Source organism: Peromyscus maniculatus, chromosome 3 (genome assembly GCF_049852395.1).
Source record: "Peromyscus maniculatus bairdii isolate BWxNUB_F1_BW_parent chromosome 3, HU_Pman_BW_mat_3.1, whole genome shotgun sequence".
Classification (NCBI taxonomy): domain Eukaryota; kingdom Metazoa; phylum Chordata; class Mammalia; order Rodentia; family Cricetidae; genus Peromyscus; species Peromyscus maniculatus.
The window spans coordinates 40531255-40558998 of NC_134854.1; the positions used below are offsets into that span (position 1 = coordinate 40531255).

At 42.0% G+C, this 27744-nt stretch overlaps 1 protein-coding gene across 2 annotated transcripts in view; it reads left to right on the forward strand.

Moving 5' to 3' along the window:
• Lhfpl3 (LHFPL tetraspan subfamily member 3) overlaps positions 1-27744 on the forward strand; it is a 568397-nt gene that overhangs the window by 499325 nt on the left and 41328 nt on the right. Inside the window, exon 3 of one of the 2 annotated variants that reach the window (XM_016008807.3) lies at positions 16580-16627. The exons of the other annotated variant lie outside the window; for it this stretch is intronic. Within the exon in view, the coding sequence (XP_015864293.1) occupies positions 16580-16596 (17 nt within the window). The 3' untranslated portion in view covers positions 16597-16627. The remainder of the gene's footprint in view (positions 1-16579; positions 16628-27744) is intronic. 2 annotated transcript variants of the gene reach the window in all.

The window sequence follows — 27744 nt, forward strand, 5'->3', positions numbered from 1 at the left end:
TAAGGAAGGGGTGACTCTTTCTAACACACATAAAGATGGCCATGCACCCTATGACACCCCAAAACCAAGTAGACCACATAAGCCTGGAGGAATCCCAGATGGGCCAGCGTTCCAAAGTAACTATTGTCTTCAGCAAAGAGTTAAGGCAAAGAGAACCAAAGGGCAGAAAGCAGTGAGTATGAAGGTAATGTTTAAAGGCAGGATATTAAAGAGGCTTACACCTATACCTGGATTCATTTTCATTGTTCATTATCCCAGTGTCTACCATGTGAAGAATACAAAACCAGAGTGAAATGGAATCCTCAACCTAGAAAACCACAGCCTACATGAGGAAGTCATGTTAGACATGTCCAACAATTGAACAGTCCATAGTAGTGTGTGATACACAGATGCACAGGGTATGCACCAATGTGCACTGTGGGACTTAGGTAAGGCCCTGAGTACAGTGTGAAGAATGTGACTAGTAACACCCAAGCTTAATAGTCATTTCAGATAAAGAAGAAATTACTCATTCCAAATGTTTCCTATTGCTGAAATGTTTCCTACTATAGGTATCTTCTGCATGAAGGGTTTGAGGGCCCCAGGGTCTGGACCCAGTCCAGTCCCTATCTTCTTTATGTCAATCAGCTGCTCTAGACCTTGGCTCTTCCATTTCTAAAATGAGAAGGCTAGGCAGATGGCTGCTAAGGACTTTCCAGCTGACCTATGACTCCGAGAACTTTGGTTGACTTCAAATGATTGCATTTAGTGTAATAAGCAGTGTGAGGTTCCATCAGTTCTGAGATTCATTTCCCATCCTATGATGCAGTTAATCCCAGAATGTCTTATATAAAATTATATTTCTGAGTTTGTAATAGCTTTGGCTTGAAATAGACATTCTGCCATAAACATCACTACAAATTTATAAAGCACAACCCAAAACATTAAAGAGCCCATAAATGCTTTAAAATTAATTTGGTCTTGAGTGAATGAACGGGCTTGACATAAGCTTTTTAGTTTTTCACTTCATTTCAAAGAGCACACAAGTACAAACTATGAATCAACCTACATGTTTGCTGATGTGGCCACTAATCAGAAAAGGAAAGGGACAGGGAGAAAGAGACCTAATGAACTGTTCACACAAGATTTAGGAGCTTGAAAAGCACAAGGCCCCAGCTGATGACTCATCTCTTGTCTGCTTTGAATTATTCTAGCTTTGTGACTCAAACAGCATGTAGTTTTATCCACATTCAACAGACATATATGGATCTGAGAGAGGAAGGTGTTGTGGGGTGCAGAGTGACAGAGAGACTGACCGTGGAGGGACCTAGGACTGGGGTCAGAAGAATACAAATACCTTTACTTCTCCCCACTCAAGATGGCTTTGAGCAATCAGCAACAGTGAACCAATAGACTGAAGCATGTTTGGACAGCAAGTGTCTGCAAAGAACTGATAGGGAATTTGCTGTCACACATTAGCTGCTCTTGAACTTGAAATCAGAATGACCCAGATCTGTCACTTTTTGTTTGGTGGTCCTGGACAAGCTATTTAACCCACTAGAAGCTGCAAAGATGTGTAGTTTGGAATTTCTGGTGATTAAATGAAATAACATGTGTGTTTTGAGATTGATTCAGCTATGTATAGCACAAAATATCTAAATAACACAATAGAGATTGGTTTTCATCCATATAATGTGAAATCTCGTGAGAGGTTCAGCAGAAGGCCTCACAGTACCAGAAATGCCTCAGCTGCCTCATAGTTTTTTGTGCCGCCTATAGTGCATAGCTGTCAATCTCAAGATCAATTTGTAATCTTAAAATGGTGAACAAATGACAACATTTCAGACAGAGAAAAAAGACAAAAAGAAACCTGTCTCTCAGTGAAATGAACACCCTGTAAAGAGTTTTTCTGGATGTCCCCACTCAACAACCTTCTACTTATAACTCTCTGGTCACACTTATCTTCAAAGGGAACTAGAAAAGTTTAGACTTTAAGTGGACATATTGGTACCCCCAACACTATAGGGAGAAAAAGAAGATAGATTTTAGACCATTAATTACTAGTCTCTTTGGTAGTGTACAACATGCCCAGCAAAAACAAAAAACTTGGAGCATAACTATAATGGTTTAATTTACTATTGAAGCTATTTTGAAAACACTTGAATTATCCACTATGCTGATTTCCCCAAATGGAAACCAAACAAGAGAAGGTAAGACCCTCTTCCATACAGTAAGTAGCCTTTGCAGATGTGAGAAGAGTTGTCCTGGGCTCAGCACATCACCTCAACCTCAGACTGACAGGTCCTCTGTTGTCACAAATCCTGAACAGTCTTCTCAGGACTAGAACTTCCTTGGGGTATGGCTCCCACAATGACCATAAAAGTACAGATCTGGGGACCAAGTGACAGAGGTGGCCTGTCAGTCCCCTAGTTAAGTGCTCTTGCCTTGCAGTTTCATCCTGCATAGCTGGCTCATGGAGAACTCTATCAAAGGCTTAGAGATAATCCAGTCTTCTCTCTATGAGATTATCTTAAAAAATAGTAATAATAATAACTGTCCATCTTTGGGGACTCTGTGCCCTCAGAGCAGAGAGACAGAGCCCCTGAGTCTCAGGGCCACCATGTTCAAACTTTCAAGCCAGCCAGAGAATACGGTCTGCTCCCTGAACTAGCAAGTGAGAGGGCCAAGAACACAGGCTTACAGGATGGGCAGGGGAACACCACTACCCCAGCAAGTACCTCTGCCCTCGTTTGTTTGTTTGTTTGTTTGTTTGTTTGTTTGTTTGTTTGTTTTGGTTGTTTTGAGACAGGATTTTTCTGTGTAGTTTTGGTGTCTGTCCTGGGTCTCGCTTTGTAGACCAGGCTGGCCTTGAACTCACAGAGATCCGCCTGGCTCTGCCTCCCCAGTGCTGGGATTAAAGGCGTGCACCACCTCCACCCAGCTTTGCCCTGTATCTTAAGCCAAGAGCTGCAAAATGCCCTTCCAGCAAAAGATCAATGTTCCCAGGGCCAAGGGCGAGGAAAGAGTATTCTGGTAGTCCTTCCCAGAAGGAGACACAGCCAGAGATCCACAGCCAGTTGGTCCTCCTGTCTCCCAGCTGCAGGGGTGTTGTGTGATGATTCTTCCAAAAGACAGAGCAGCAGGGAAGTCCACTGGTAAACGGTGGGTGTGGGAAAGCATAACTGCTGCAAAGCCCCGACTCAGACTCAAGATTCAGAGCATGATGTAGCTCAATCCTAGTGCCAAAGTAAGCCTAGTTCTCATTCCCAAGGCAGACGGCCCAGTGTCACCAAGGCACTCACAAAGGGGTGTCACTAAGGGTCAGAAGGAGGCAAATGGGTGATCTAAAAGAAGAGACCAGAGAAAAAAATCAATGGGCCCACTGTGAAGAGTGCTAACGAGTCTAGTGCCCTTTAAGACATGGATTGCGGGCTTCTCACAAAATACAAAGGAGAAAGAGAGGCTTTCCTTTTGGATAGATTGGGTATTTATCCTCGTTTACCTAGGACAGCTGGGATCTGATATGACTATTAATAGCACCCACTTTTACTCTCAAAAGCAACTTGATTGAACAACAAATGACATAGTGACTATTTTGGAAAACACTAGAAAAAATAAAAAAAGTTTTTTTTTTAATTTTCTCCTGTAACTTATAATTTTAAAAAGCTTAAATTATACTCTTACTTAGGCTAAGTCAAAATAGTATACCATTGAGCTGTGCTTTTATTCTTAATGAAAAATGCATTATCCATGCATAAAGTGAATCTGAAATTAGCTAGAGACTTTCCATGAAAATGTGGTCTGTCTGGTCCTTCATTCTCCTAGTTGCTAGAAAATTTGATTCAAGTAATTCCAACTCATGTAAAGAAACTTTGGAGAGAATGTGGTCAGTTACACACTCAAAAGTTTTCTGTTCTTAAAAGTGTTCTTTTCCTTAAGAAAAACTGAGTTTGTTTCTTCCTTAAGAAAAAACAAAAATGGTAAAAGACGAAGGAAGAAGCAGCATGTACAACTTGGAGCTGTAAGTCACCCTAGGTAGAACCGCTTCCTGTTCTGGGAGAGACAAGGGAAGAAAACAGCAGCCCTGGCACACACTCCCCTCCAGAGCACCACTGATCACCATTTCCTCTCGTAGACCCAACATCTACCTTCCTTATAAAATTGCCAAGCACCACAGTAGGATTTCCAGACTTTCTGAGAATCTCCCCACACAAGTTTTCTCACTGGGAAAAAAAAAATGCAGCCAAGGTTTCCTGCTTCACAGAAAAGATCATGAAGATGCATGGAGTAATGCTTTATGAACACCTTACATACATCAGAAGATACCTCAGATGACATGGGGTGAGCATTCATAAAACACTGTTTACAGTAGCTAGATCTGAATTTGAACCTTCATCAAACCTGGCTATTAGTCGGGTAGCCCTGGCTAGTGGCCTGAAGCACTTTGGGCCCACAGCTTTCATCTGTCAAAGAAGAGGTAATGATACTTGCTCTCCAGGCCATCACAGAAATGCCCACCAAACAGGAGCCAACCTCCAGCCCCTCTCTTTGACATGTGAAGACTAAGGATGTAAGCACTGTGTCTAATTTTCCAGATGCTTCCTTTCTCCTGTTCTTTTTTCTTTGCCATTTCAATGCATATTAGTGAAATGAAGCTAAAAGTAAAATAAGTTTGAAATGGAGTGAAATTCATAGAAATCAGAATTGCTCTGTGTTAATTTTAGCTCCAGTAAAAGAGCTTAATACAGAAGCTAGACTGGAAAGACTGGAGATATAAACACATGTAGCTAGTTATCACCACCATTTTTTGTTGGAAAAATCTAGCAGTGGTCACACAGCACTCAGGAGGCAGAGGCAGGTGGGTTTCTGTGAGTTCAAGGCCAGTCTGGTCTACAAAATGAGTTCCAGGACAGCCAGGGCTATGCAGAGAAACTTTGTCTTGAAAAACACAAAGAATCAATAAAAGGTTTTAAAAAAATCTAAGGTTGCTTATATTGGCCACCATTCAATGAGGAAATGTTAATGCCTTTAATAGGGAGATATCCATTGAACATTAAGAAAAGAAACAACTATAAAAGGCCAAATTTCAGTGACAAGAACACACTCTGAGACCTTAATTTCTAGAGATTAGGTGAGTAGATTGACGGAGATGGATTTCTCCACAAATAGTGGTCATTCTGTCCAAATGCAATATAGAGTAATACCCCTGTAAAGCATATTTAACTAGTGAATTGAGTCCTAAAGCATTTTCTTCTCTATTATTTCTTATATAGAAATAACATCCACCTCAGACAGCTCTTACCCTCCTATGACCCACCATTTTGCCTTAGAATCTTTCTGTTCAGTGTTTCTTGGTGAAAAGGTCAAACAAGACAGTAAGGATACCTTAATCAGCAAGCTGTCCTAACTAAATCACAGCAGAGGCCAGCCTTCAACTCCTTCTGAATCACCCACTACCCCTCTCTTCTATGACTCCCAGCCTCTGGATCCTGACATCAATATTCCACAGCATCATTTACTTCTTAGAATTATCAGTCTAGGTCTGTTAGACATCACTGGGATCTGGCTGAACAGGGGACCAAGATAGCAAGTCTGACCGCGAGGTAAGAAACAAATCCTTGCAATTGTACAAATGGGAGGTAAATAAAAGCAGGCTCACAGCCTCCACCTCTCCATTGACTTACCAGTCAAGTCACATGTACATGATCCATTCAGCATGTCCTGCCTGGCCCTGAATGCAGAGAGGAGAGCTTAATTCTGATAATAAATTGGATAGAACATACCCAAGGACTTCCTGTATCAAAATTCTAGTGCTGCAAAATGTGTTCATCTCCATTGATGTTTTCAAGTCACTGAAGACCCCTGTAGCCTTGAGAAGGTAGAGATAGATACCTTTTAATTTGATGCAGGTAGGAGATATCTATAGCCTAATTCGTATCCTTACATATTCATTAAACATTTAGAGATTTTCATTTTCTCTTAGCCATTTGACCTACCTTGTATTTATTTTTCACTATTATAGCCCCTACTATGATTTCATATAGCAGTTAACAGTGTACTCTTGGAAGTCAGATACCCTAGGTTCAAAGCCTGGCCCTTCAATTTATTAGCTATGTGCACTTAGGCACTTAACCATTTAGATGTCAGCTCACTGATTTTCATTAACAAGAATGAGAACAACTACTCCTTAAGTATTTTCTAATTTACCCATATTTTTTCTGTGTGCTCTATCAGTTAAAGAGACTTTCAGGGTTTCTCTCCCTGATGCCCCACACATTGCTTTAGGCAGAATCTAGAGCCTGTGAGTCTCTATAGACTTGAACATTACCAACAAGAAGGTAAGCATAGACTAGCTGTGATCCTGGAGTGGTACCCACACACACTCTCATGAATTCAGGTCAATTCACTTACTATGTGCTAGACATGGTTTTAGAAAATGAGGAGAAAGTAGTGAACCAAATATATAAAAATCTTATTACATGGAAGTTTGTTGTCTAATGAGAGAGGCAGACAGTAAAAACATTTAAGTAGCAAGATCATCTCTGAGAACGAAAAGTGCTGTGCAGAGAATGAAGAATTTAAGGCAGGTGACACACTAGACAGCAACCAAGTGACTGCCCTGGTTGTATTCAGGGAAGACCTTTGACATGGCCTCCTTCATCTAAAATGTGGAAAAGTTGGCTTGACAAAAATTAAACGGAAGGAATTCCAGGTAGAGGGAAGAGCAAGTGCAACAACCAACTGATTGATCATTCAATTACAGATAAGAAGGAGGAATAGGGAAAGGAGAGTTTGATTGAACTTGGTGGTGAGTAGGAGGGAGAGAAATGTGGAATGCAATCAGAGCTGGGAAAAGGCTGGACACTACTTTGAGACCACAGCTCAAGGGATAGCAAGTTAGTACCTCAGGACAAATGAAAATTGTACCAATCTGATATTTGGATCCTAAAAATATGTTTGGAAATAACCCCACAGTTCAATGACAGTAAGATAACAAACATCTCTCCCAATATTTCATGGTGATGAAGATTTCTGTTCTCTGAGGGAATGTTCACTATAAACACAATGAACACTAGGGGTGTAATCAGGAATCCCTGGTTCTGACTTTAGCTCACCAAACAGTTAGTTTTGTTTAAAGTTTGGAAAAGTACATCAGCTCTGCCAGTCTACTCATCTCTGAAAGAAGGCACTTGGGTATTATCTTGGATCATTCTTAACCATAATGTCTAGTTGTCCATTTACTATCACTGATTTCTTGATCATCATTTATAGAATGGCAGGGCTACAAACAGGGATATCTGGTCTACCCATAGCTAATCAAACCACACAGGGATTACTGTATACCTTTGGTTTCCTATAACTTCACTTTGTTATCAATCAAATAAGTCCTTTCTGTAGTGAAAAGTATGGATTAAGTGGATTTGTGTTTTTCATTAAGTTACATACATTTACTTTTCATGTTAGGGATCAAACCCAGATTCTCATGCTAGCTAAATAAGTGAAATACACCCCAGTCCCTAAATACTTTTCAGCAATTCTATAGTCATTAAAGTTGACTATATTTTACATTGCATTTTATATCATTTAATTCTCATAGTAATCCCATGAAGTAAGTGCTAGCATTATCCCCAGTTTAATACAAGAAACTGAACCTTACCAGCATTAAATAATTTGGCTCAGGACATACAGAAAAAAATACCAAATTTAAACAGAGGTTGGCTACAAAGCCCATGTAAGATATTAGCTGCCACACTCTGAAACATGTGTCATAGTATTTGACAGACATTATTTGAAAACTAAGCAAGTGATATTTTTGGAGACAGGGTCTCACTATGTAGCCCTGGCTGTCCTAGAATTCACTGTATAGGCCAGGCTAGCCTTGAACTCACAGAAATCCACCTGTCTCTGCTTCCCAAGTACTGAAATTAAAGGTAGGCACCATCATATCCAGCTATGTGAGTGATTTTTTTAATATACAGAATTTTGCCATATAGCCCAGGCTAGTCTTAAACTCATAATCTTCCTGTTTCTAAATAAGTGATTCTAGAATAAATGAATGTTTACTCCTAACTTGCCTTCAGTACTTAACACACTGCTTTGGAAAAGCCATGCAACCTTACTAACCAGAAGTCTTACCCACGCTATCAACATGGTATAGAACTGCTCTTAAAGGCAATCCAAGAAATCAGGGCTTAACCTATAATAAAGTCTTAAGTTATTAACCTACATAAATATCCCTTGTCCTTTTGAAACTAGCTGTCTTTTGGTTCTTAACTGAAGGAGAAGGAAAGATGATGCATAGGCCCCATGTGGGGAGTCTTTTCAATCTACAGAAAAGCTCCTCATGCCACACCTTCATTCCCCAAGGAATCTCAACCCTATCTAGATAGGAGAGGATATCTAGTTTGGCAAAGTTCCCAGGTATCCCAACCACATACACACCTATATTGAAAAGAACCTCTGCTTTAGTATAAGTTAGTTCTGTCTGTTTATTTAATTGAAGGCTGAACTCTTGGGCTCTCAATTAAGTGATGAGGCTCAGTGAGGATCACATGTCCATAAAGATAACTAGAATCCTAAGCATTGTTCTTGAAATAATTATCTTCTGCATTTTATGGATGAATTGTGACATGTTTCTATTTCATTTTTCCTTTTTCAGAACTCAGTTTGTAGTAATAGTATTCAGTTTACATTCTGATTTTATTAAAGTACAATCAGTGTCTTAGAACAGCATTGCCCTGTAGACAATGATGAAAAACTTCTGTATCTAGTTTGCCTAATATCATACCCAAGACACATGTGACCCTTGAGAAAATGGCATGTGTCTAGAGAAACTTAGGAAATGAAGTTTAAATACACATGTGTGGCTAATATCTACACTACTAAAAAGTACACATACAGAGAAACATCTTTTCATGTTTTTAACCAAAAACACATTCTTTTTTTTTTTAATGGCTTTTGAAAACAGCAACAATGCTCTAATAGCCCAAAAGAAATTCTAACACATTTATATTTCCACCAGGGGATGAATTCTGACAGCAGAAGAAGATTCTAACCTGAGAGGAGACAAAGGCAGTTAGCCGGGGAAGGGACCCTCCTTCAGGGAGCTCTCTGGCAAGTTCTTAGTCGGCTGTGAGACACACAACAGAGAGAGACTGTCAAAGAGAAAGCAATACTCTTCAGAGAAAAATCTAAATGCGTTTTTAGCCACGTCACCCCAGGGAGAGGACAGGGTGGCAGTGTTAAATTGGTGGGATTTTAAAACAGTGAAGTTTACTAACCTGGGCCTGATGAGATGTTTCAGGTGCATTTTAAGTGACACAATTTCATTCCCGAAACCCAGAGGGTAGTTCATGCCACCTATATGATAGACTCTAAACCCAGACTCTTGTGTTATATCAAGCTAACATTTTCATTAAAAACATCACTTCATAAAAGCAGACTTATGCTGGATTTTCACTGTCAGTTAAATTTTTGATAATCACAAAGTGGATACAGACATAGGCCAGCAAGATGGTTCAGCATGTAAAGACACTTGCTGAGCCAAGCCTCACAACCTGGTGTCCATCTGAAAGATAGAAGCAATGCCTGCAAACTGTGCTCTGGTCCTAACACGTGGGTCATGGCACACGCACCCCCAAACACACTCATACATGCAAAAATAAATAAATAAATAAATAGATAGATAGATAGATAGATAGATAGATAGATAGATAGATAGATAGATAGATGTAATTTTCATCTTCTTTATTTAAAAATATTTCATACAGCATATTTTGATCATGTTTTTCCCCCCAACTTTTTCTAGATTTATTGATCTTACTTTATGTTTATGAGTGTTTGGCCTGAGTGTATGTTTCTGCACCATGTACATGCCTGGTGCCTGCAGAGCTCAGAAAAAGGGGTCAAACCCCATGGAACTGGAGTTACAGATGTTTATGGGCCACCTTGTGGGTGCTATGATTCAAGCTCAGATCCTCTGGAAGAGCAACAAGTGCTCCCGACCACTGACTGTACTATCTGTCCAGCCCATGAATGTAAATTTAAACATAAGCCTTTAAATATCCAGGAAACAGGCTCCATCATAAAATTATGAGCTAAACAAATCCATCTCATGTAAGAGGGGTATCAACTAAAAAAGTGGATGTGGAAGTAATACAAACTAAAGGAAGAAGTTCACAGACAAGAGAAGACAACAGAAATACATTCTAGCAAGACCAGTGTTTCTTAGATTTAACTTCAAGGATATGCTCTGGGGGAGTCGTGGCTCAATAAGAATGTTTTTGTTTTGCTTTACTAATTATAAGAATAAAATGTAGAGCTTTTTTCAATGAAAATTCTCATTTGAAAGTCATGTATAGAATAAAACTTTAGATTTCTAAAGTAAATGTTTTTCAAATACAAGTTGAGAAAACTTAGCAGAAGACTCTAAAGGAGTCTGTGTTTTGTTTAGATTTTGAGTGTAGTGATCTCAATGGAAGAAACACCATTCTCCTTTATTTTATCAGAAAAGTTAAGTTTTCTAACTTTACTCTTAGCTTCCTTACAAAGAGATGAAATCTCTGTAAACTCAGAGGGCAAGCACGGTGTACTACTCATACTATACAAGTTGAACATCCTTAGTGTAAATATCTCAAATCCTCCAAAATCTGACACTTTGGGGCATCAATTTGTGAAAAGTGGAAAATTCCAGACCAGACCTCATGAGATGAATCACAATCCAAACAGGCAAACTAAAACTATTGTGCCAAATTACCTGAGGTTGTGCGTACATGAAAAACAAATGAATTTTGTGTTTGGAAATATTCTAAAATATAAAAATATTAGTCCAAAGCATGTCTGATATAGATATTTAACCTAGTTACCTGATTTATATCATTGATTTTTAAATGTTCTTCTACAGTAAAAAATGGGAAACATTGTGATAGGGAATCCTAGATCCTAAATTAAGAAGTCTACCACTGTCTCTGTCCCCAGAAGGGTATATCTGCCCAGAGTTTCTATTTCCTACTCTATAAAATGAAGAAAGCTGACAGGGTAATTGGTGGCCAAGATCTTGTCAAACCTTAGGTAGGTCTCTTTGATTCCAACATTAAATTGTAGCATCCCCCTGTATTTCTTCCCTGAGGGGCCTCTCAACTGAAAATGAGTTTCACTAGGACTTTATTTCATGTATGTTCTTTTCATGGCTCCCTTTCACCAATAAACACTGAAGGCTGGAAGCAAGGCATTTGAAGGAGAAAAACTGGTCAACAGTCATCATTCCACCTATTATCTACCACCACCTGGGAAGTGGAAAATTAAATCATAGAACCCAAACTCCTAGAGCGTATTGTAACTCACCCAGATATAAAAAAAAAAAAATAAGTAAAACATAAAAATATTCAGAGGGACATTTAGTTATTTTTTTTAAAGTTTCAAATAAATGAGAAAGCTGCTCACTCAAGCTCATGTTAAATCAATGGAAACATAACAACTGTCTTTTTAATGTCTTGGGTACTATAAATGATGCCATTTAATAAACAGAATTTCAGAATGTTAATTATTATTATTATTATTATTATTATTATTATTATTATTATTATGTTTAGTGAATCCTTTGACTAGCAAAAAGGCCTACCTGTAAGATACACAAAAAAGACTGCCTTCTGTGGGGTTAACGCTATGCCTTTTCTAAGAACAAATGAACAAAAACCACCATCTCCCATCTTCCATACTATGGAAAGACAGATAAAAACTGTACACCACTGCCTTTGTCTTGGCTAGAACATAGGAGTCTTTGGGTTCAGAAAAAAAAAATGTCTGTGTTTTATCTTACCAATGATAAAAATAAAAGATATTTTTTCCAGTGAGAACTCTCAGAGATCCATGGTCTGAGGAATCACTTTCAGGGCCCAAAGGGACATGGAAGTTTATTCTGAGGCCTGACCACATAGCTAAGGTAGAACTTTCCTGGTGACTCTCCTAGTCAGCTTGCTTTGTTTATCTCAGGAGCATCATTTCCTGTGCCTCTCCTTGTGAATATGCAGCAAAAGACTTTAAAAGAAACTGTGGAAAGTAGAGTGAGACCAAGAATGACATCTGCTTTCTAAGCACAGAGCTACAACCCCAGTCCTCTCTGAAGTCTAGTATGTATTGCGTGTTATGCATGCATGTGTTGATTACCATTATGCAGCTGTTCCTAAGCACTTAGAAGTCTCCTTTCCCACACATATCTTCCTGTGTGCAGACCTTTCATTGTTATCTTTTTCTGCCTATTCCATGAATCTCCCTGATGACTAGCTCAATATGTTTTCCAGCTACCTCTTATTTGTAGTGCTAATATAAAAGTGAAATGATCTTTAAAATAATTTCTGCAACAGCTAACTTCATGCCCTATTATAATTCAAAAAGGTAGCAAATGAGGTGTCTCATAGTCCCAAAAGAGAGTTACACTTTCTTGATGAGATCCTCATGTTTGTTCTCTGTGCTATCATTAGATCACAGGAAAACAATGTCACCATTCCTGACATCAGAGAAAGCTAGATTGGGGATGAGAAACGGCAGGTAGGTCTTCATCCATCATCCAGCACAGTCAGAGGGATCGCTCCCTGCTCTGCCCTCCCATGTTTATCCTCCCCGTCCTCATCTCCCCAGTGCTCCTTCCCTTCTGCACCATGAATACTTCATCTTTCCTACACTGCCTACCTACACAGAGGGCTGAGACTGATTCATTACTGTTCCCAACTGCCACCAACCAGCGGTCCTCCGGGGTCTCTCTCTCTCTCTCTCTCTCTCTCTCTCTCTCTCTCTCTCTCTCTCTCTCTCTCTCTCACACACACACACACACACACACACACACACACACACACACACACACACACACACACACTCGCCCCTTAGAAGGTACTAAGTTATTATGGGACTGGAGAGATGCCTCAGAGCTCTACAGCAATTGCTGCCCTTGCAAAGGATCCAAATTCAGTTTCTAGCACCCATATGGCAGTTCCTACCTGTCCTTAATTCCAGTTCTAAGGGATCTGATGCCCTCTTCTGGTTCCATCAGCATGGGGCGTGCATATGATGCATATACATGCATGCAGGCAAAACAGGTTTTTCTGCTCCTGAGATAAACAAAAACCACAGTTTTTGTCTGTCGCTGTTTTTATTTATTTCATAAAATAAAATGAATCTTTAAAAATAAAAAGTCAGCCATTGTGATGAGATGAACATAGGACACAGAAAGATTCTCATGGTTACCCAGGCATCAGCTTTCGTCTAGTGGTGAAACCTGTTCTATCATTTCCTCCATAGAAACAGCCTATGCCTGCTGCTGTAGTTTCCTTTCCTATTGCTGTGATACTAACATGTAAAAATACCCTGACAAAAGCATCTTAAGGGAGAAAGGATTTATTTCATCTCACAGTTCAATCACAGAAGGGAAGTCACATTAGCAGGAGCTTGAGAGAGCTATTCACATTGTATGCATCAGGAAATGGCAGTAATCAATGCATGGGTGCTTCTACTCAGTTTCCCTTTTCGTTTATTCAGTCCAGCATCCCAGTAAGAAAATGGTGCCACTCACACTGTATGGGTCTTCCCACCTCAGTTAATGTAATCAAGACAGTCCCAAGAGGCCAATCTCCCATATGATTCTGGGTTCTGTCAAGCTGACAGTTAATACCTGGAGAGACCTCTGACTTGCCTTGGGAATGGATTGCGAGCCAGAACCGAACTCAAAAGTCACTAGTATTGAACACTTTACTAAAATGCATCCTGTGCTTGATAATGATGCCAAGAGTTGTCTTCACTGCATCAATGGCTACAGACCTTCAGGTGTGCCCCTGTGAGCTAAGAAGCTCACTGATACCATCCCCACCCCCAAGAGATATGGCTCCTTTGTACCACAAGAAAGCAAACAAACAAAAGCATACCTTTTGGCCAAAATAATGACCTTCATTTCATGTGGAAGAAAATGCAGGGTGATGATGGAGGATGAAAACTCCAAAGCACAATAATAGCTTTCTTTTAATGATTTCCTTTGAAATCGCCTACTTCCCATCCTAACTATAATTTGACTAATTGCTTAATAATTCTGTTTAAATGTCATTATCTCTGCAAGTATCAATTCATTAGGCCTGGTTTTTCAGGTTGAAAGACCCCCTTGTTTCCTTGAGTCTCCGCTGTCCCTTCTTCCCAGGTACCTGCTGCCTGAGCCACATTCTATTGATGCAAATGGAATCCCTTCAAAAAGGTGTTGAGCAGATCAAGGTGTCTCTTTGTGTTCTGTAGCCTGAGTAATGTAATCCATGTCCTTGAAACAGTACCTGTGATGGGAAAGATCTAAGACTGTGTCTTTTAAAAGCCAGCTTCCATGCTGTAGCCCTGAAGCTGTGATCACAGCCACCCTAGGCCACTCCCACAGCAAGAGGCATGCTGCACTTGGCATAGTGAGAGGCTGTATGAGAAACTGAAGCATAGACTTGGGAGCCCACAATTTCCTAGGGAAAAAAAAAAAACAAAACTAAAACCTTGCTCAAAGCAGTGATCTTAGGACATCACAGTGGACCACAGACCCTGTGTGAGGGAGGAAGCTACACTGCTTAAAGCTGAACAAGACAGCTATGTCCTTTCAGGGACAAACTTGTGTCTCACCTGTTCTGGCAAAAAGGAAAGAGCTAGACTACTAAACATATTCTAGCATGTTCTCCATTATCCTTCCCTTCTACAGTCCACCAGCTGTAAATTTACAATGACTTTTCATTTCACATGAAGGATGGCTCTAGTGTCCAACTTTCAAAAGTCAAGTCTCTTTGCCCAAATGCATGAGCCATTTACCAAATAACAGAAAATGAGCCAGCACAGGAATTCCATGCTTTCTTGTCACTTTGAAAAAGAACAGTTAGAAAACAGGCCTTGGTCTTCTTCCCTGAAAATGTTTTTAGATCGGTGATATATAGAATAACAATAAGAAAAAACATAAAGAAAAGGATCACGTGGAAAGCTAGGGGGTTGAACATCTATAAAGCCAGAATCACTGAAGAGGGAGGAACTGCATATACTTGGGACACAGGGAGCTCATTACTGGGAGATCCATGCTATTTCCATGGGTGTTTTGTGAGATCTAGTTTTGAAGGCATGTACATGCACAAGTTTACCATTGGGAGATGGAGAGAGTGGAACTCACTTAAAAAGTAAAGAACTAATTGTACACTGCCCAACTAACACTTGTTCTGTGGGTTATGGTCTATTTCTGCTTACCCCAGAGAAATAGAGAATAACAAACCAAAGAAATGATTCCACCCCAGTTCAGCCTGATGAGCCAGTTTGTTTGACTAGAGTTACATGGCATGTCAATGTACCAACAGTTACAAAACCTATTAATCTTCTCTCCCTCCCCTAAACAGTGTATCCTTCAAGGGCCTGGTGATTCCTCCCTTCCTCCCACGAGGGAATAGTACTGGGAATAGTACTGGGCCCAATCTTTTTTAAGGGTGATCACGGCTGTTCTTATTTCATCATAGCCATGCCATGCTCAGAGCACAAAGTTTCACAACATGACCACAGGGGATAGTGAGAGGAGGCACACTCCATCAAGGTCATCCAAGGGCATTTTGCTTGAAAGTTTCCTTTAAGCTAAAATGTCACCTCCCTCTCAGAGTCCCATTCTTTCTCTTTGGACCACAAGACCCTGCCAAGTGAGGTGAATGCTGATTAGATGGCTCTGAGAAAGAACGGAGACAGAAGGCTTCCCTCCTGTATGCCTGGACCAGCAAGAGGTACTCACTGCCACTCTGGTCTCCACATGCACCTTTCGGCAGTTCTCTGAGAGCCACAGGATTCAAGCAACAGAGAACATGCAGAATGGCATCTCATCTAACCAGAGTACAAAACCTGAGGATGTAAATAGAGCTTGAATTATTGGGTGTGAAACAGGCTTTCAGGCTAATTGATCTATGTGTATACAATTGATTTTTATTTATTATTCTTCAAATCACACTATGATTTACTTTGGGATAATCTAGAATTTGAAACGATGCCCTCAAAGAACTGTAATGACACACAGCTATTTCTCACCCCATGCCTTTTTTACTTTGTCCTCTCCTTGGTTCTTTTTCTTACTAAATAACTAAATTATCTGAGTCTTTGGCTTCCTATGCATTTTTATTCCTCTGGTCTCAGCTGCATTGCCAAAAGTAGCCAAAGATACAGTTAACAATGACATCATTGTTTTGAATACTTGGAGAATTCTGGGTACTGACTTACTTGGACTGTCCTGAGTGCTGCTTTATGTGTGACACTCAACAGGCATCCTCACCTCATGAGGTAAGTGCTACTGTTAGATGCATTTGCAGATAAGAAAATGAAAAAACAAAAAGATAAAAACAATTGCCCAGCGTCAAACAGCTAGCAAGAGTCAGGGCCAGGGAATGACCCCAGCATCCGGGTTCTCAGGACTGAGCTTTTGCTCATTACAAACCTCTCCCCCACAATATGTGTCCCTGCATAGTGTGAATGGAATTATGAACAGGAGTGTTGCTTTTGGTCTCTAAGAAGATAGCAGTGAGCTCTTAACTTATTTTACCTTTAACTATTCTGTTTTTCCCTCCCACACTCTCAGATGATGGAAATGCTTAAGGCAGACTAAGGTAGTGTGAGACCACACCATGTAAGTGTGAGCATGGCTCTTTGTGGGTACCGTATGTTTTATGCGCTTCTGCCTTGTGTTCCCGCATGTTTGCTCCGCTGTTCTCCGATTCCCGCTTCCAGCGCTTGGCACTTGGGTCGCATGAACTGTTTTTTAAGCCATAGATCCTGTGTCTTTGTTCCTGATTTTATACTTGAGTTTTACCCACACACAAAGTCCAGCACAGGGCAAGAAACAGAGAACACACAACTGTCTGCCTGGTATCTTCCCGGCGAGCTAGGAGTCCTGGGAATACAATGGATTGCTATTATCTGGCAATAAGTTGGGGATTGTAAGCTTCAAGAATGCTAGGCATTTACCCATGCCTAACTGCAATAGACCACTCCAAGGTGGAGACCTGCAAAGGCTGCTCTACACAGGCCATGACCTTCACCAACTCCCAGACCTGTTCGGGGCAGGGGTCTTAAATGGACTGCTGCTCTGTCCATAGGAGTCCATCACACCGGGTAACGGGATATGGAGAGGGGTAGGAATATTTTCATTTATTTATTTTCTCTCTGCACATAAGTATGTGATAAACAAGCACACATATGTGGAGAATAAAACATATTATAAAAGAGAAAGGATAATGGCCTTAAGTTAGACATGAGTAAAGCAGGCCTTCACTGTACACACACACATATACTCACTACTCCTCTTGGTGTCCCTTGATCCTACACAAACTATATTTGCACTCTAAGTAAATTTAATATAGGGCAAGTTACATTTCTAGAATAAGAAAATTGATGAGGGGAGATAGTTGTATCTAACAAGAGTATATCTGGAAATATCAAAATACAGCTCTGGGGCTGGAGATATAGTCCTGTGGTAAAGCGCCTGCCTGGCTTGAATGAGGCCCCAGGTTCAATCCCCAGCACCCACATAAAATAAATACAGTCCTGCCTTGCCGTTTGTTCCCTGCCACATACCTGCACACTTGCTGTGTGCACATACCTGACGGTAGTTTGGAGTCTAAAACTGCCTCATGTTCTCAATTTCACTTAAATGTTCAGTGTGTGTTGAACTTATTGAGTTGTATTTTCTGAAATGATAAGAATTTAAAATTGAAAATGCTCTTATGACATCTGACCAAACAGTGTTTGAGACTCAAACTCTGCAACGTTGAGAACTCAACCCATCGTTTAGACATGCAGAAAGCCAAAACTTATTAGGGATGGATCTTTTGCTCCGACCCCTTAACTGATTGGGACCTCACAAGAGAAAGTAGTTTGTCCTGGATAGATTGGAGGCACATTAAAACCTCATTCTTCCCTTTCCACCAAAGCATCCCATCAGTACAGAGTTAGAAATCCTTTCTCTCTGGACAGAATAATATACAGAGCTCCAGAGCAACTTTGTAAAAATAGAACTAAATGGGTCTGCGTCCCCAGAAAGGGTTCCAGGTCCTTTCATGGCTCTGCCACTGGAGACATGGGCAAACTGAGGTAATGTGGCTCTCTGAATCATGGAGTCCTTGTTTGTAAATTCAGAACAGCTGACTAAAAGAAGTACATGTGACAAATTTGCTCATTAATTGCTTAATTAACACAAACTTGCTCATTGGGCTGGTTTGGGGGAAGCTTCCACCTGCATTTTCCACAGTATGTTACAGGGAAAGTTGGTTAGGCTGTGCAGGTAGGGACAGCCTTGAAAAACAAGAGCTGTATCTGTTGTTAACTGAAGAAAAACAAGGCCAAGGAGGAAAAGTGCAAGTGAGACATGATCTTAACAAACTCACATGGACATGCATGTTTCAGGTTTAGCCATCTGATTTCTGAAATCTGGAAGCATTTTATGAAATGTACAGATCAACTGGTGTCAATCTCCCAAGATACTGCTCACTAACTGAGCTCTGGAACCCAGTAGGTGAAGGTCACAGCCTCTCTTTTCCAGTATGTTGTTAAATTAAGAAGGCCAGGAACTCTGCAATACAGAATAACCTAAAAGCCAAAAGGGCAACAATAGAAGCATACATGTGTCAGTGTTCACCTCAGTTCTTAGCTACATCCCTTCATGTGTACAATTATGAAAATGTAAATATTGAGTAAATATGCAATGTCCTTTTCATAGGTTTCTTTTCCATAGCAAATACATGGACCTTTTGGTGAACCATTTTTAGGGGCAAAGAATCATCACTGAATTTAACAGTTTGGCCCATTTTAGTTTTAAATGTAACTTTTCCCAAAATAGTTTGCAGGGACCCTCCATGAATCTGATGGTGATTAAAAGCTGACTGGGAGGAGAGAACCAGATATGGAATGTCGCAGAGTTAATTTGGTGTTGACATCTTAGGTTCAGAAGCCACTGGGTAAAATACAGAAAAGTAAAAACACTGTGACTTAGAGAAGTATTGACAGGATAAAATTTGAGCTCCAAATTTTGGTCAAGAAGAGGCTTGGAAGTGATCCATCTGGCAGGGAAGTGTGGAGGGATTCTTAAAGCTACATCTCATGGCATTTTGCTTAAGACTGACAAATACAACCTGTTATGTGGAGACTGCAGCAACTAGAAATTGAAGAAATAATCTACCAGCCTCTTGTTAGGGAGCATCAATGTCTTGGTGTTACTAGTCTTCCACTTAGGAGAGCTATACCACTTTCGGAAAAGGAAAACAGCATCTTCAGGAAGCCACAGGGCCAGTCATCCCATTAAGGATGCTGAACAGATCAGATGTCAGCTCCTTGCCCAATACTTCTTTGACTTTCAGAGAGCTCCCCCTGAACTAATCAGCCAGTAAAGAGTTAGGAAGGAGTAGGGGCTATTTTTTATTCATTTTTTAAAGGTTTGTTCCAAATCCATCCTAAGCAAGTGAGGTCTAAGAAAATCGCTGTCCTATTGAGACCTCAAGTGGTGAAATTGGGAACTGCGGGTGAAGAAAGGGAAAGAAAAGGAATGGGAGGAAGAAAGGGAGAAAGGGAGGGAAGATGAGCTCCTGTAACATCCTACCGCTGACCCACAGCCTCAGCCTGAAACTCCTCCTAGATGGAAGAAAGGAGGCACTGCTCCTGAGACCTCTGAATATCACCTTTCACCACGTGAATACGTCCAGCCATCGTTTCAGAAATCACAGAGAACTCTGCCTACCTTAAGTATGTACAGTTACTCCAGAACAGTTCTGGGACCTACTGAGAAGGCTTTAGATTCTCCAGTCCTTTGTTTCTTTTTCCTAGGGAGGCCTGAAACCAAACTGGACCTCCAAGAGTCACAAGAGACAACCCACAGAACCTTGGGGTCAACCCACTCACACTTGTCCACCTAGAGTCCTGCAGGCTGGCCTGATGCCTGGGGCAATGGCCTTGCAGTGCAGTCCCTGTCCTTGCCCTTCCACACAGACAGGAAGCAAACCTGCCACCACTACTGCCTCCAGCGCTGATTCTGGGGGCTTCCTGGAAAGTACATTATGCCTGACAGACAGGAGTCCAGATTGTTTTAATTGTTCTCCAAACACAGCCCCCAGATAAGCAACAGCATCATCTAGAAGTTAGGTCGAAATGTACATTATTAAGCTCCAGACCTAGGAATTAAACATGCTGGCAGTCTGTCCTAGGTACTGTCCAAGTGACCGTGTGAGGCCACTGCCACACACTGATTTGCAAATGTCCAAGACAGAAGAGAGCAACTCAGTTTACTTCAAACGTGGTTTCTGGCACCGCCTTCACAGAGATGCAGTAGAACTCCATTCTTAACTAAGTGTCTGCTGTGATTCTGTGAGAGGAGCCCACAGTCTCCACTTAGACAAACTTTGCTCTGGAGAAAGGAAGCCTTCTCTGCAGTTCTTTAGCATTCTCTCTGAAGATGGAAATAAACATTCTAACTTCTTACCAGGCCTGGAAGAGTCTGAAGTACCTCAGGTTCTCCGGGACTGTAGATGGGATCCTATTGCCCTTTGGAAAAATTAGTCCTTCCTTGCTGCCACCAGAGGGGAATCACAGTGAAGTAGGCTTTGGAGGTCAGTGGGGGAGGGGAGATGTGCCCTGCTGGGAGACCAGCAAGACAAGGATGCTGGTGCGTGGGGATTTCTGGACAGAGCCGGCTCTTGTGTCTGAATCTCTAGACTGATACTGAGAATCATGGCAGGCTAGAAGTCTCACCCAGGCACGAGTACCTCTTTCTCTCCCCACACCTACAGGCACTCTCCAGCAGGGCCCAAGAGGAAAGTTTATTGTAATGCCACTAAAAAAAAATGTTTTTAATTAGTTTTTAGACTTTAAAGTTATAGGCTGGGATGTAGCTCAGTTGATAGAGAGCTTGACCAGCATGCATGAAGCTGCGGGTTCAGTCCGTAGCACAGGATAATGTTGTGCCCACATTGTAACCCCCAGAGAGACTACCAAGGACAAGCATACCAGAATGCAAAAGCAAGGTTTACTTCTGCTGCAAGTCATGACAGGGAATTCATCTCAAGCCATCTCAAGTGAGGCAGGGAAGAGTTACTCTTTCTTGGGGAAGTTAGTTTTTATAGGCAAAACCCATAAAATTTCTTAGAGGGGAGGGGTTTACTACGGGTCCATCCTTGATTGGTCCAGTTTTTCCTGGGCCTGGACTTTATCTTATTCTAGCTTATCTGTTTGCCCTGTCAGAAGTTTTACAACTCATCTCCGGGATCTGGTCATGTTATCTCTGGAGAGGGGCATCTTGTGGTTAATTGGTTACCATCAGACATCCTAACTTTGTTCTTTTGAAAACACCTGACTTCACCCTCTCCAGGAAGGGGGAACTGACTCATTTTTAAGATATCTCTTTCCTCAGCTCTTTTGGGTTTCTGGGGAAACTGTGTCTGGGTCTTTTATCTCCAGTGCTGAGATTAAAGGCATGTGCCACCATATTCCCATCCCATTTGGTCTTGAGACAGGATCTCTATAGCCCAAACTGGCCTGTGTTATGCCCAGATCGTGTCCCCAAAGCTGCCACTGGAGACTTCAGGTACAGAATGCATAAGCAAGGTATATTCTAAGTTTACAAGCCTTGGCAGGGAGGCTCATTCCAAATCTCTCACTTGCAGCAGGGAGGTTGGAAGGAGCACACCCCTTTCTTTGTGAGGCTAGTTCTTAAAGGCACAGACCATATAATTTATTTTAACTCGCCTCCCTATTTTAGTCTTTTGGTTGAATATCCTGACTCTGTGTTTTCCAAAGTCCCTGTAGCAGATACAGCCACCTGGGGAAAAGGGGTCTAAGTTCTTATCCACATTTAGGAATCCTGGTTTAAGCTTCTCTTTGTCTGTAGGGGATAGAGTGGGGGGTTTTACTGAGGTATCACAGATAATACCAGGGTAGTACATCACCAGTAATTCACAACCCAGACACTGCATCCACATGGAGAGTTTATTATAATCGAGTTATGAAGAGAAAGACAGGAGAGAGAGAGAGAGAGAGAGAGAGAGAGAGAGAGAGAGAGAGAGAGAGAGGAGGTAAGCACCTTGTAGGAGGAAGTGCAAGAGAGAGAGGGAGAGAGAGAGAGAGAGAGAGAGAGAGAGAGAGAGAGAGAGAGAGAGAGAGAGAGAGGAGAGAGAGGGGAAGGGGAGGAGTTTTTCCTTAGAATGAGGCTTTTACATCAGGACACAGGCCAGCGCCTTGGGGTCAGAATATTAACAAGTGGTGCACAGGATAACCCAGCACTGAGGAGATAGAGGTAGAAGGATCAGAAGTTCAAGGTCATCCAACGCTACACAGCAGATTGGAAGCCAACCTGGACTGCATGATCAATGCTTTAAAAAAAAGGGGGGGGGGTATAAATACTCTTGGCTTTTACAGCTGTGGCATTAGTCACACTGGAAAAAAAGTTCCTGTTGGTGATGATCTTGTGGACGCCTCCTAGGACTTCAGGGGAAGTCCTGAAGTGGAACTCACCATTTTTCTTCTGTTCCATGTGATTTTAACATCTAAGCCCATCCTCACCCCAGTACTTTTCAGGCACCCACACCTGTTCAGAGTGCTAGTCTGTCTGGAGAGACTCGGAATGTGTGTGGTCACCATTTCAAACATCCAAAGCAGGCAGAGTAAGACTTGAGGTCACTGGCCACCCAGGGACTCCCACTGCATCTGCCTTCAACCAGGCAGGGCCCCTGCTCTGCACAAAGCCTGTAAGGACAGCAAGTGAGAGGCTGGCTCCTCTCCCATCCCTCTTCCCTCTCCTCCTTTCCACTTCCATTCCTCTCTCTGTTCTCCCTGATTGCTCTTATCTGTTCTCCCACTCTTCCTTCCCTGCTCTAGCTTTCTCCCTTCTTCCTGTTGGGCTCCCTGCAGTCCTGGGAAACAAGCACTCCCCGAATATACCCAGATGGAAACCTCCCCAGCACTGAGCGCTGAGACTACCTCATCCAGTCAGAAAAGGAGAACTTTTAATTACCTATAAACAAATAATTAAAAGGCAGAGGTAGAGAAAGGGGAAAGGAAAGGAGAATAGCAAAAAAGTACGGTCCAGAGAAGCTACAAATGTAGGATGGGAAATATTCATTTGTGGAAATTTTCTTTGTATCCAGAAAAGCATCAAAACTTCTACACACACACACATACACACACAGTCACAGACACACAGCTGAGAGGTCAGCTCTACGCTGAAAATGATGAGTCAGCAAGGAAAGAAGAAAGAGAGGGAGGAGGGAGGGAGGGAGGGAGGGAGGGAGGGAGGGAGGGAGAGAGGGAGGGAGGGAGGGAGGGAGAGAGGGAGGGAGGGAGAGAGGGAGGGAGGGAGAGAGAGAGGGAGAGAGGGAGAGAGGGAGAGAGGGAGAGAAAGAACAGATGAGTCCCTCTTACTCCTTTTCCTACCTCCCCTCCAACTGCGGAGCAGGTTCCTGCCTACCTTCCTGCACTCTGGACCATCAGGACCTATCAGGCTAAACCTTTGCTGACAAGACTGAGAGCAAAGTGGCCATCCTTAACTGTTGGTGGCAGGGCAGCAGTATGTCTGGTAGACAGTGGACAGGATGTCACAGCTCAGTAAGAAACAAGGCCACCAGGCTTTTGGGAACCCGGTGCCTGTGGTGGGACACCTTGCTTGCAGCCTAAGTGCGGCGGGGAGGGGCTTGGACCTGCCTCGGCTCAGTGCGCTGGGCTCTGCTGACTCCCTATGGGAGACCTTGATTTGGAGGATGTGGGGATGGGGGTTGGCTTGGGAGGGAGGGCTGGGGGGTAGGAAGAGGGAGGAGGTGGGATCTGTGGGTGGTATGTAGGGTGAGTAAAAAAATTCTTAATAAAAAAAATGAAAAAAAATTATGACCTATGCTAGTGTCTAACTTCCATATAATTTACATCAAAAAATTATGTAAAACATAAAAAGAAGGAGGAGAAGGGGGAGGGGGAGGGGGAGGGGGAGGGGGAGGGGGAGGGGGAGGGGGAGGGGGAGGGGGAGGAGGAGGAGGAGGAGGAGGAGGAGGAGGAGGAGGAGGAGGAGAAGAAGAAGAAGAAGAAGAAGAAGAAGAAGAAGAAGAAGAAGAAGAAGAAGAAGAAGAAGAAGAAGAAGAAGAAGAAGAAGAAGAAGAAGAAAGCCCACTGCTCACCTCTGACCCAATTACCTAGTAAGGGAGTTTCCAATACCTTTGAGGCAACCTATCTGCTATGGGTTATACATAACACCAGTGAGGAGGAGCTTTCCTCTCTAGGGTGTTCCAAAACAGGAGACAATGTGTTGAACTAACGACTTAACAGGAAGGTGAATTTGAAAAGCCAAAAGGCCTGAGCAACAATCTCTGAGGGTCTTCTCTGTCCTAAGCCGTGTAGAGCACTCCTGAGCAGCTGTTTTGAGCCTCTTTGCCCCTAGGGGAACTCATTCTGCCTCCTGACTTTGCTTTGTTTGTTTGTTTGTTTGTTTGTTTGTTTGCTTGTTTGCTTGTTTGCTTGTTTGTTTGTTTTCCTTAGCTAGTTCAAAACACCCTGCAGGGACAAAATACAGACTGTGCCACTTAGATGTTAGTGACTATAAAAATGAGTAAACACACTTGCAATTAAAGCAGGTGTTGTCCAATGTAAAGATGAACAGCAAAATGATAAGAATTTATTTTCATTTACTTAAAATGGCATTAAATAGAAAAATGAAAACTCTGTGACAAGGTGGAGGAGTGCATGAGAAGGGAGGGAAAGGTTTTATAGTTCAATACTTCCTTAGCACTTTTCCCTGCTCTCTGAAGTTTTCATTTGTGCCTGGTCCACAGATCTAGGCAGTGCCAGTCTCCTCTGAACTGAGGATGACCGCATGTGTCCCTGCACAGTGACAGAGATGAGGAGAAGCTCATTTCTGCCTTTTGAGGCTTTGTCAGTCTTGTTTTGCCGAAGTTTTTGTTTTGTTTCTATGGAGAGCTTACTTTGTGTTTTTAAAACAGGGCCTCACTAAGTTTCTCTGACTGGCCTCAAATTCACTGTATAGCTCAGGCTAACATCCAACATAAAATCCTCCTGTCTCAGCCTCCCCGAGTGCCACCATACCTAGTATATACTACTAAAAATAGCATTAAATTTTAATGTCTTACCTATTCACCTACAGAAGAAAAAGAAAAGGAAGAAAACTAGAAATGACAGAACAAAACTATAAAGGAAGAAAAATAATTCCTTTTATCACCCTGAACTCTTAGTTGAGATATACCTGCAAAGCAAAAGACAAGTTAACAAACAAAACATAAACAGGTTTATTAATGTCTACACCTGTGTATATGTGGGAGCTACACAGAGACCTAAGGAAATCTCAAAGATGTGATGAGTTTGGTCTTACCATTTTAAACTAGAAGGCAGTGATAGAGAGATAAGCAGAAACTCAGTAGTGAATTCCACAATGACTTCTGCGCGGTTGTCCATGTTCTCACATGTCTCTGATGTATAGAGGCATCTTTTACTCCCTGTTGCAGAGAGGTGATTCTTTTATCCACATAAATGACTCTCACAAAAGATGGCTTCTACTCTCCAGAGCTTCTCCTACATCTAATGTGTCAAAATAATTAGCTCAAAACCTCTCCCTCTCCCTCTCCCCTCTCCCCTCTCCCTCTCCCCTCTCCCCTCTCCCTCTTCCCTCTCCCCTCTCCCCTCTCCCCTCCCCCTCCCCCTCCCCTCTCCCCTCTCCCCTCTCCCTTCTCCCTCTCCTCAAACTCAGAAATTCATGTGCCTCTGCTGGTATTACAGGCTTGTGCCACCACCACCCAGCCAATCAAAATCTCTCTTATGCCAAAAAGGTATATTTGGAATTGTATACTCAAGGCTTCTGTAACACCCACCTCTTTCTTAAGGTAACCCACCTCCTACATGCAGAAAGCAGAGTAAGTATTCCCATTCCATAGCTCAGCTCATCAATTATGAAAGACCCTCCTCAAACAACATAGTTTTAGGTGTTTTGGTTGGTTAGTTTGGTTTGGTTTTGTATTAGTTTTTTGGTTTTTTGTTTTGTTTTGTTTTGTTTGTTGTTGGGTTTTTGTTTTTTATTTGTTTGTTTGTTTGTTTGTTTGGTATTTTGAGACAAGGTCTTTCTCTGTAGCCCTGGCTGTCCTGGAACTCACTAACAACACAGATTTTTTTTTTAATTAAGAAATTTTTTATTCACTTTACATACCAATCACAGATCCCCCTCTTCCCTCCTGCCACCCCACCCCTTCAGCTTTCCCCCCTCCAGCCCACTCCCCATTCCCTCCCACAAGAAGGTAAGGTCTCCAGTGGAGCCTGGTCCATTCAGTAGAGGCAGGTCCAAGCCCCTGCCCCTGCCTGCAGGCTGTTCGAGGTGTCCCACCACAGATAGTGGGCTTCAAAAAGCCAGCTCATGCACCAGGGACAGATCCTGATCCCACTGCCAGGAGGGCCTGTAAGCAGTTCAAGCTACACAACTGTCTTGCTCATGCAGAAGGCCTAGTCCAGTCCCATGGAAGCTTCACAGCTGTTGATCTAAGTTTCATGAGTTCCCATGTTTTTTTTGTCTCTGTAGGTTTCCTCATCATGATCTTGATGCCCCTTGCTCATAGAATCCCTCTTCTCTCTTTTCAACTGGACTCCTGGAGCTCGGCCTGGTATCTGCTTACATCACTTACTAGAGAAAGGCTCTATGATGACATTTAGGGTATTTACCAATCTGATTACTCGGGTAAGCCAGCTCAGACACCCTCTCCACTATTGCTAGTAATCTAAGCTAGGGTCATCCTTGTGGATTCCTGGGAACTTCCCTAGCACCAGGTTTCTCCCTATCCCCATGATGACTTCCTCTATCACGGTATCTCTTTCACTGCTCTCCCACTCTGTCCCTGTTCCAGCTCGACCATCCTGTTCCCTTATGTTCTCATCCCCATCCCCTACCCTCCATTGCCCCCTCATCCGCAGTTTACTCATGGAGATCTCAATCTATTTCCTTTTCCCAGGACAATCCATGTGTCCCTCTTTGGGTCCTCCTTGTTATCTAGCTTCTCTGGAACTGTGGGTTGCAGTCTGATTATCCTTTGCTTTACATCTAGTATCCACTTATGAGTGAGTACATACCATGTTTGTCCTTCTGAGTCAACACAGATTCTTATGCTTAATACAAATTGTATGTTTCTAGCATATCACAAATGATTTAGGATATTCATCACCTTTATGTCTGAAGTCTGGCACCTCAGAAGACAACATTTCTAGAAGTTCATAATTTGAGGGGAGAAAAAGAATTAAGTGCAAAGAACATCATTTCTGTTATATACTTATCAGGTGCTATTTGCTAAGTAAAACTGCACAGGGCTACATTCTAAATGAGATTTTGAGAAGAGAAAGTAAAGTGATTTACTTTCCAGGTCAAGAAACTTCATCTAAAGTGAGGCTCACTATGGCTTATAAATTCTTCTTAATTATTCTCCGTTCCCTAATAATGCATCTACCTAAACACACCTTTCTCTGCACTCACCTAAGCCTCAGTAAGCTCTTTAGACACCCTGGCAGTCTTAATGTGTTTCCTATGAAAGTATGCCATTCTCCTTGATCAGCTTATCCCAGCTTTGCAAATTGAAAAAAAAAATCATTCCTGGCATCAACAGCCTAAATGGGTTCTGATAGATAATTGAATCTTAAGACCCTTTCGAGACAACATTTGCAAGGACAGCTTAGTGGGGAGGGAGAGTTGTGCCATGCACCACCATGTCATGATGACATGAGAACACTGATGAC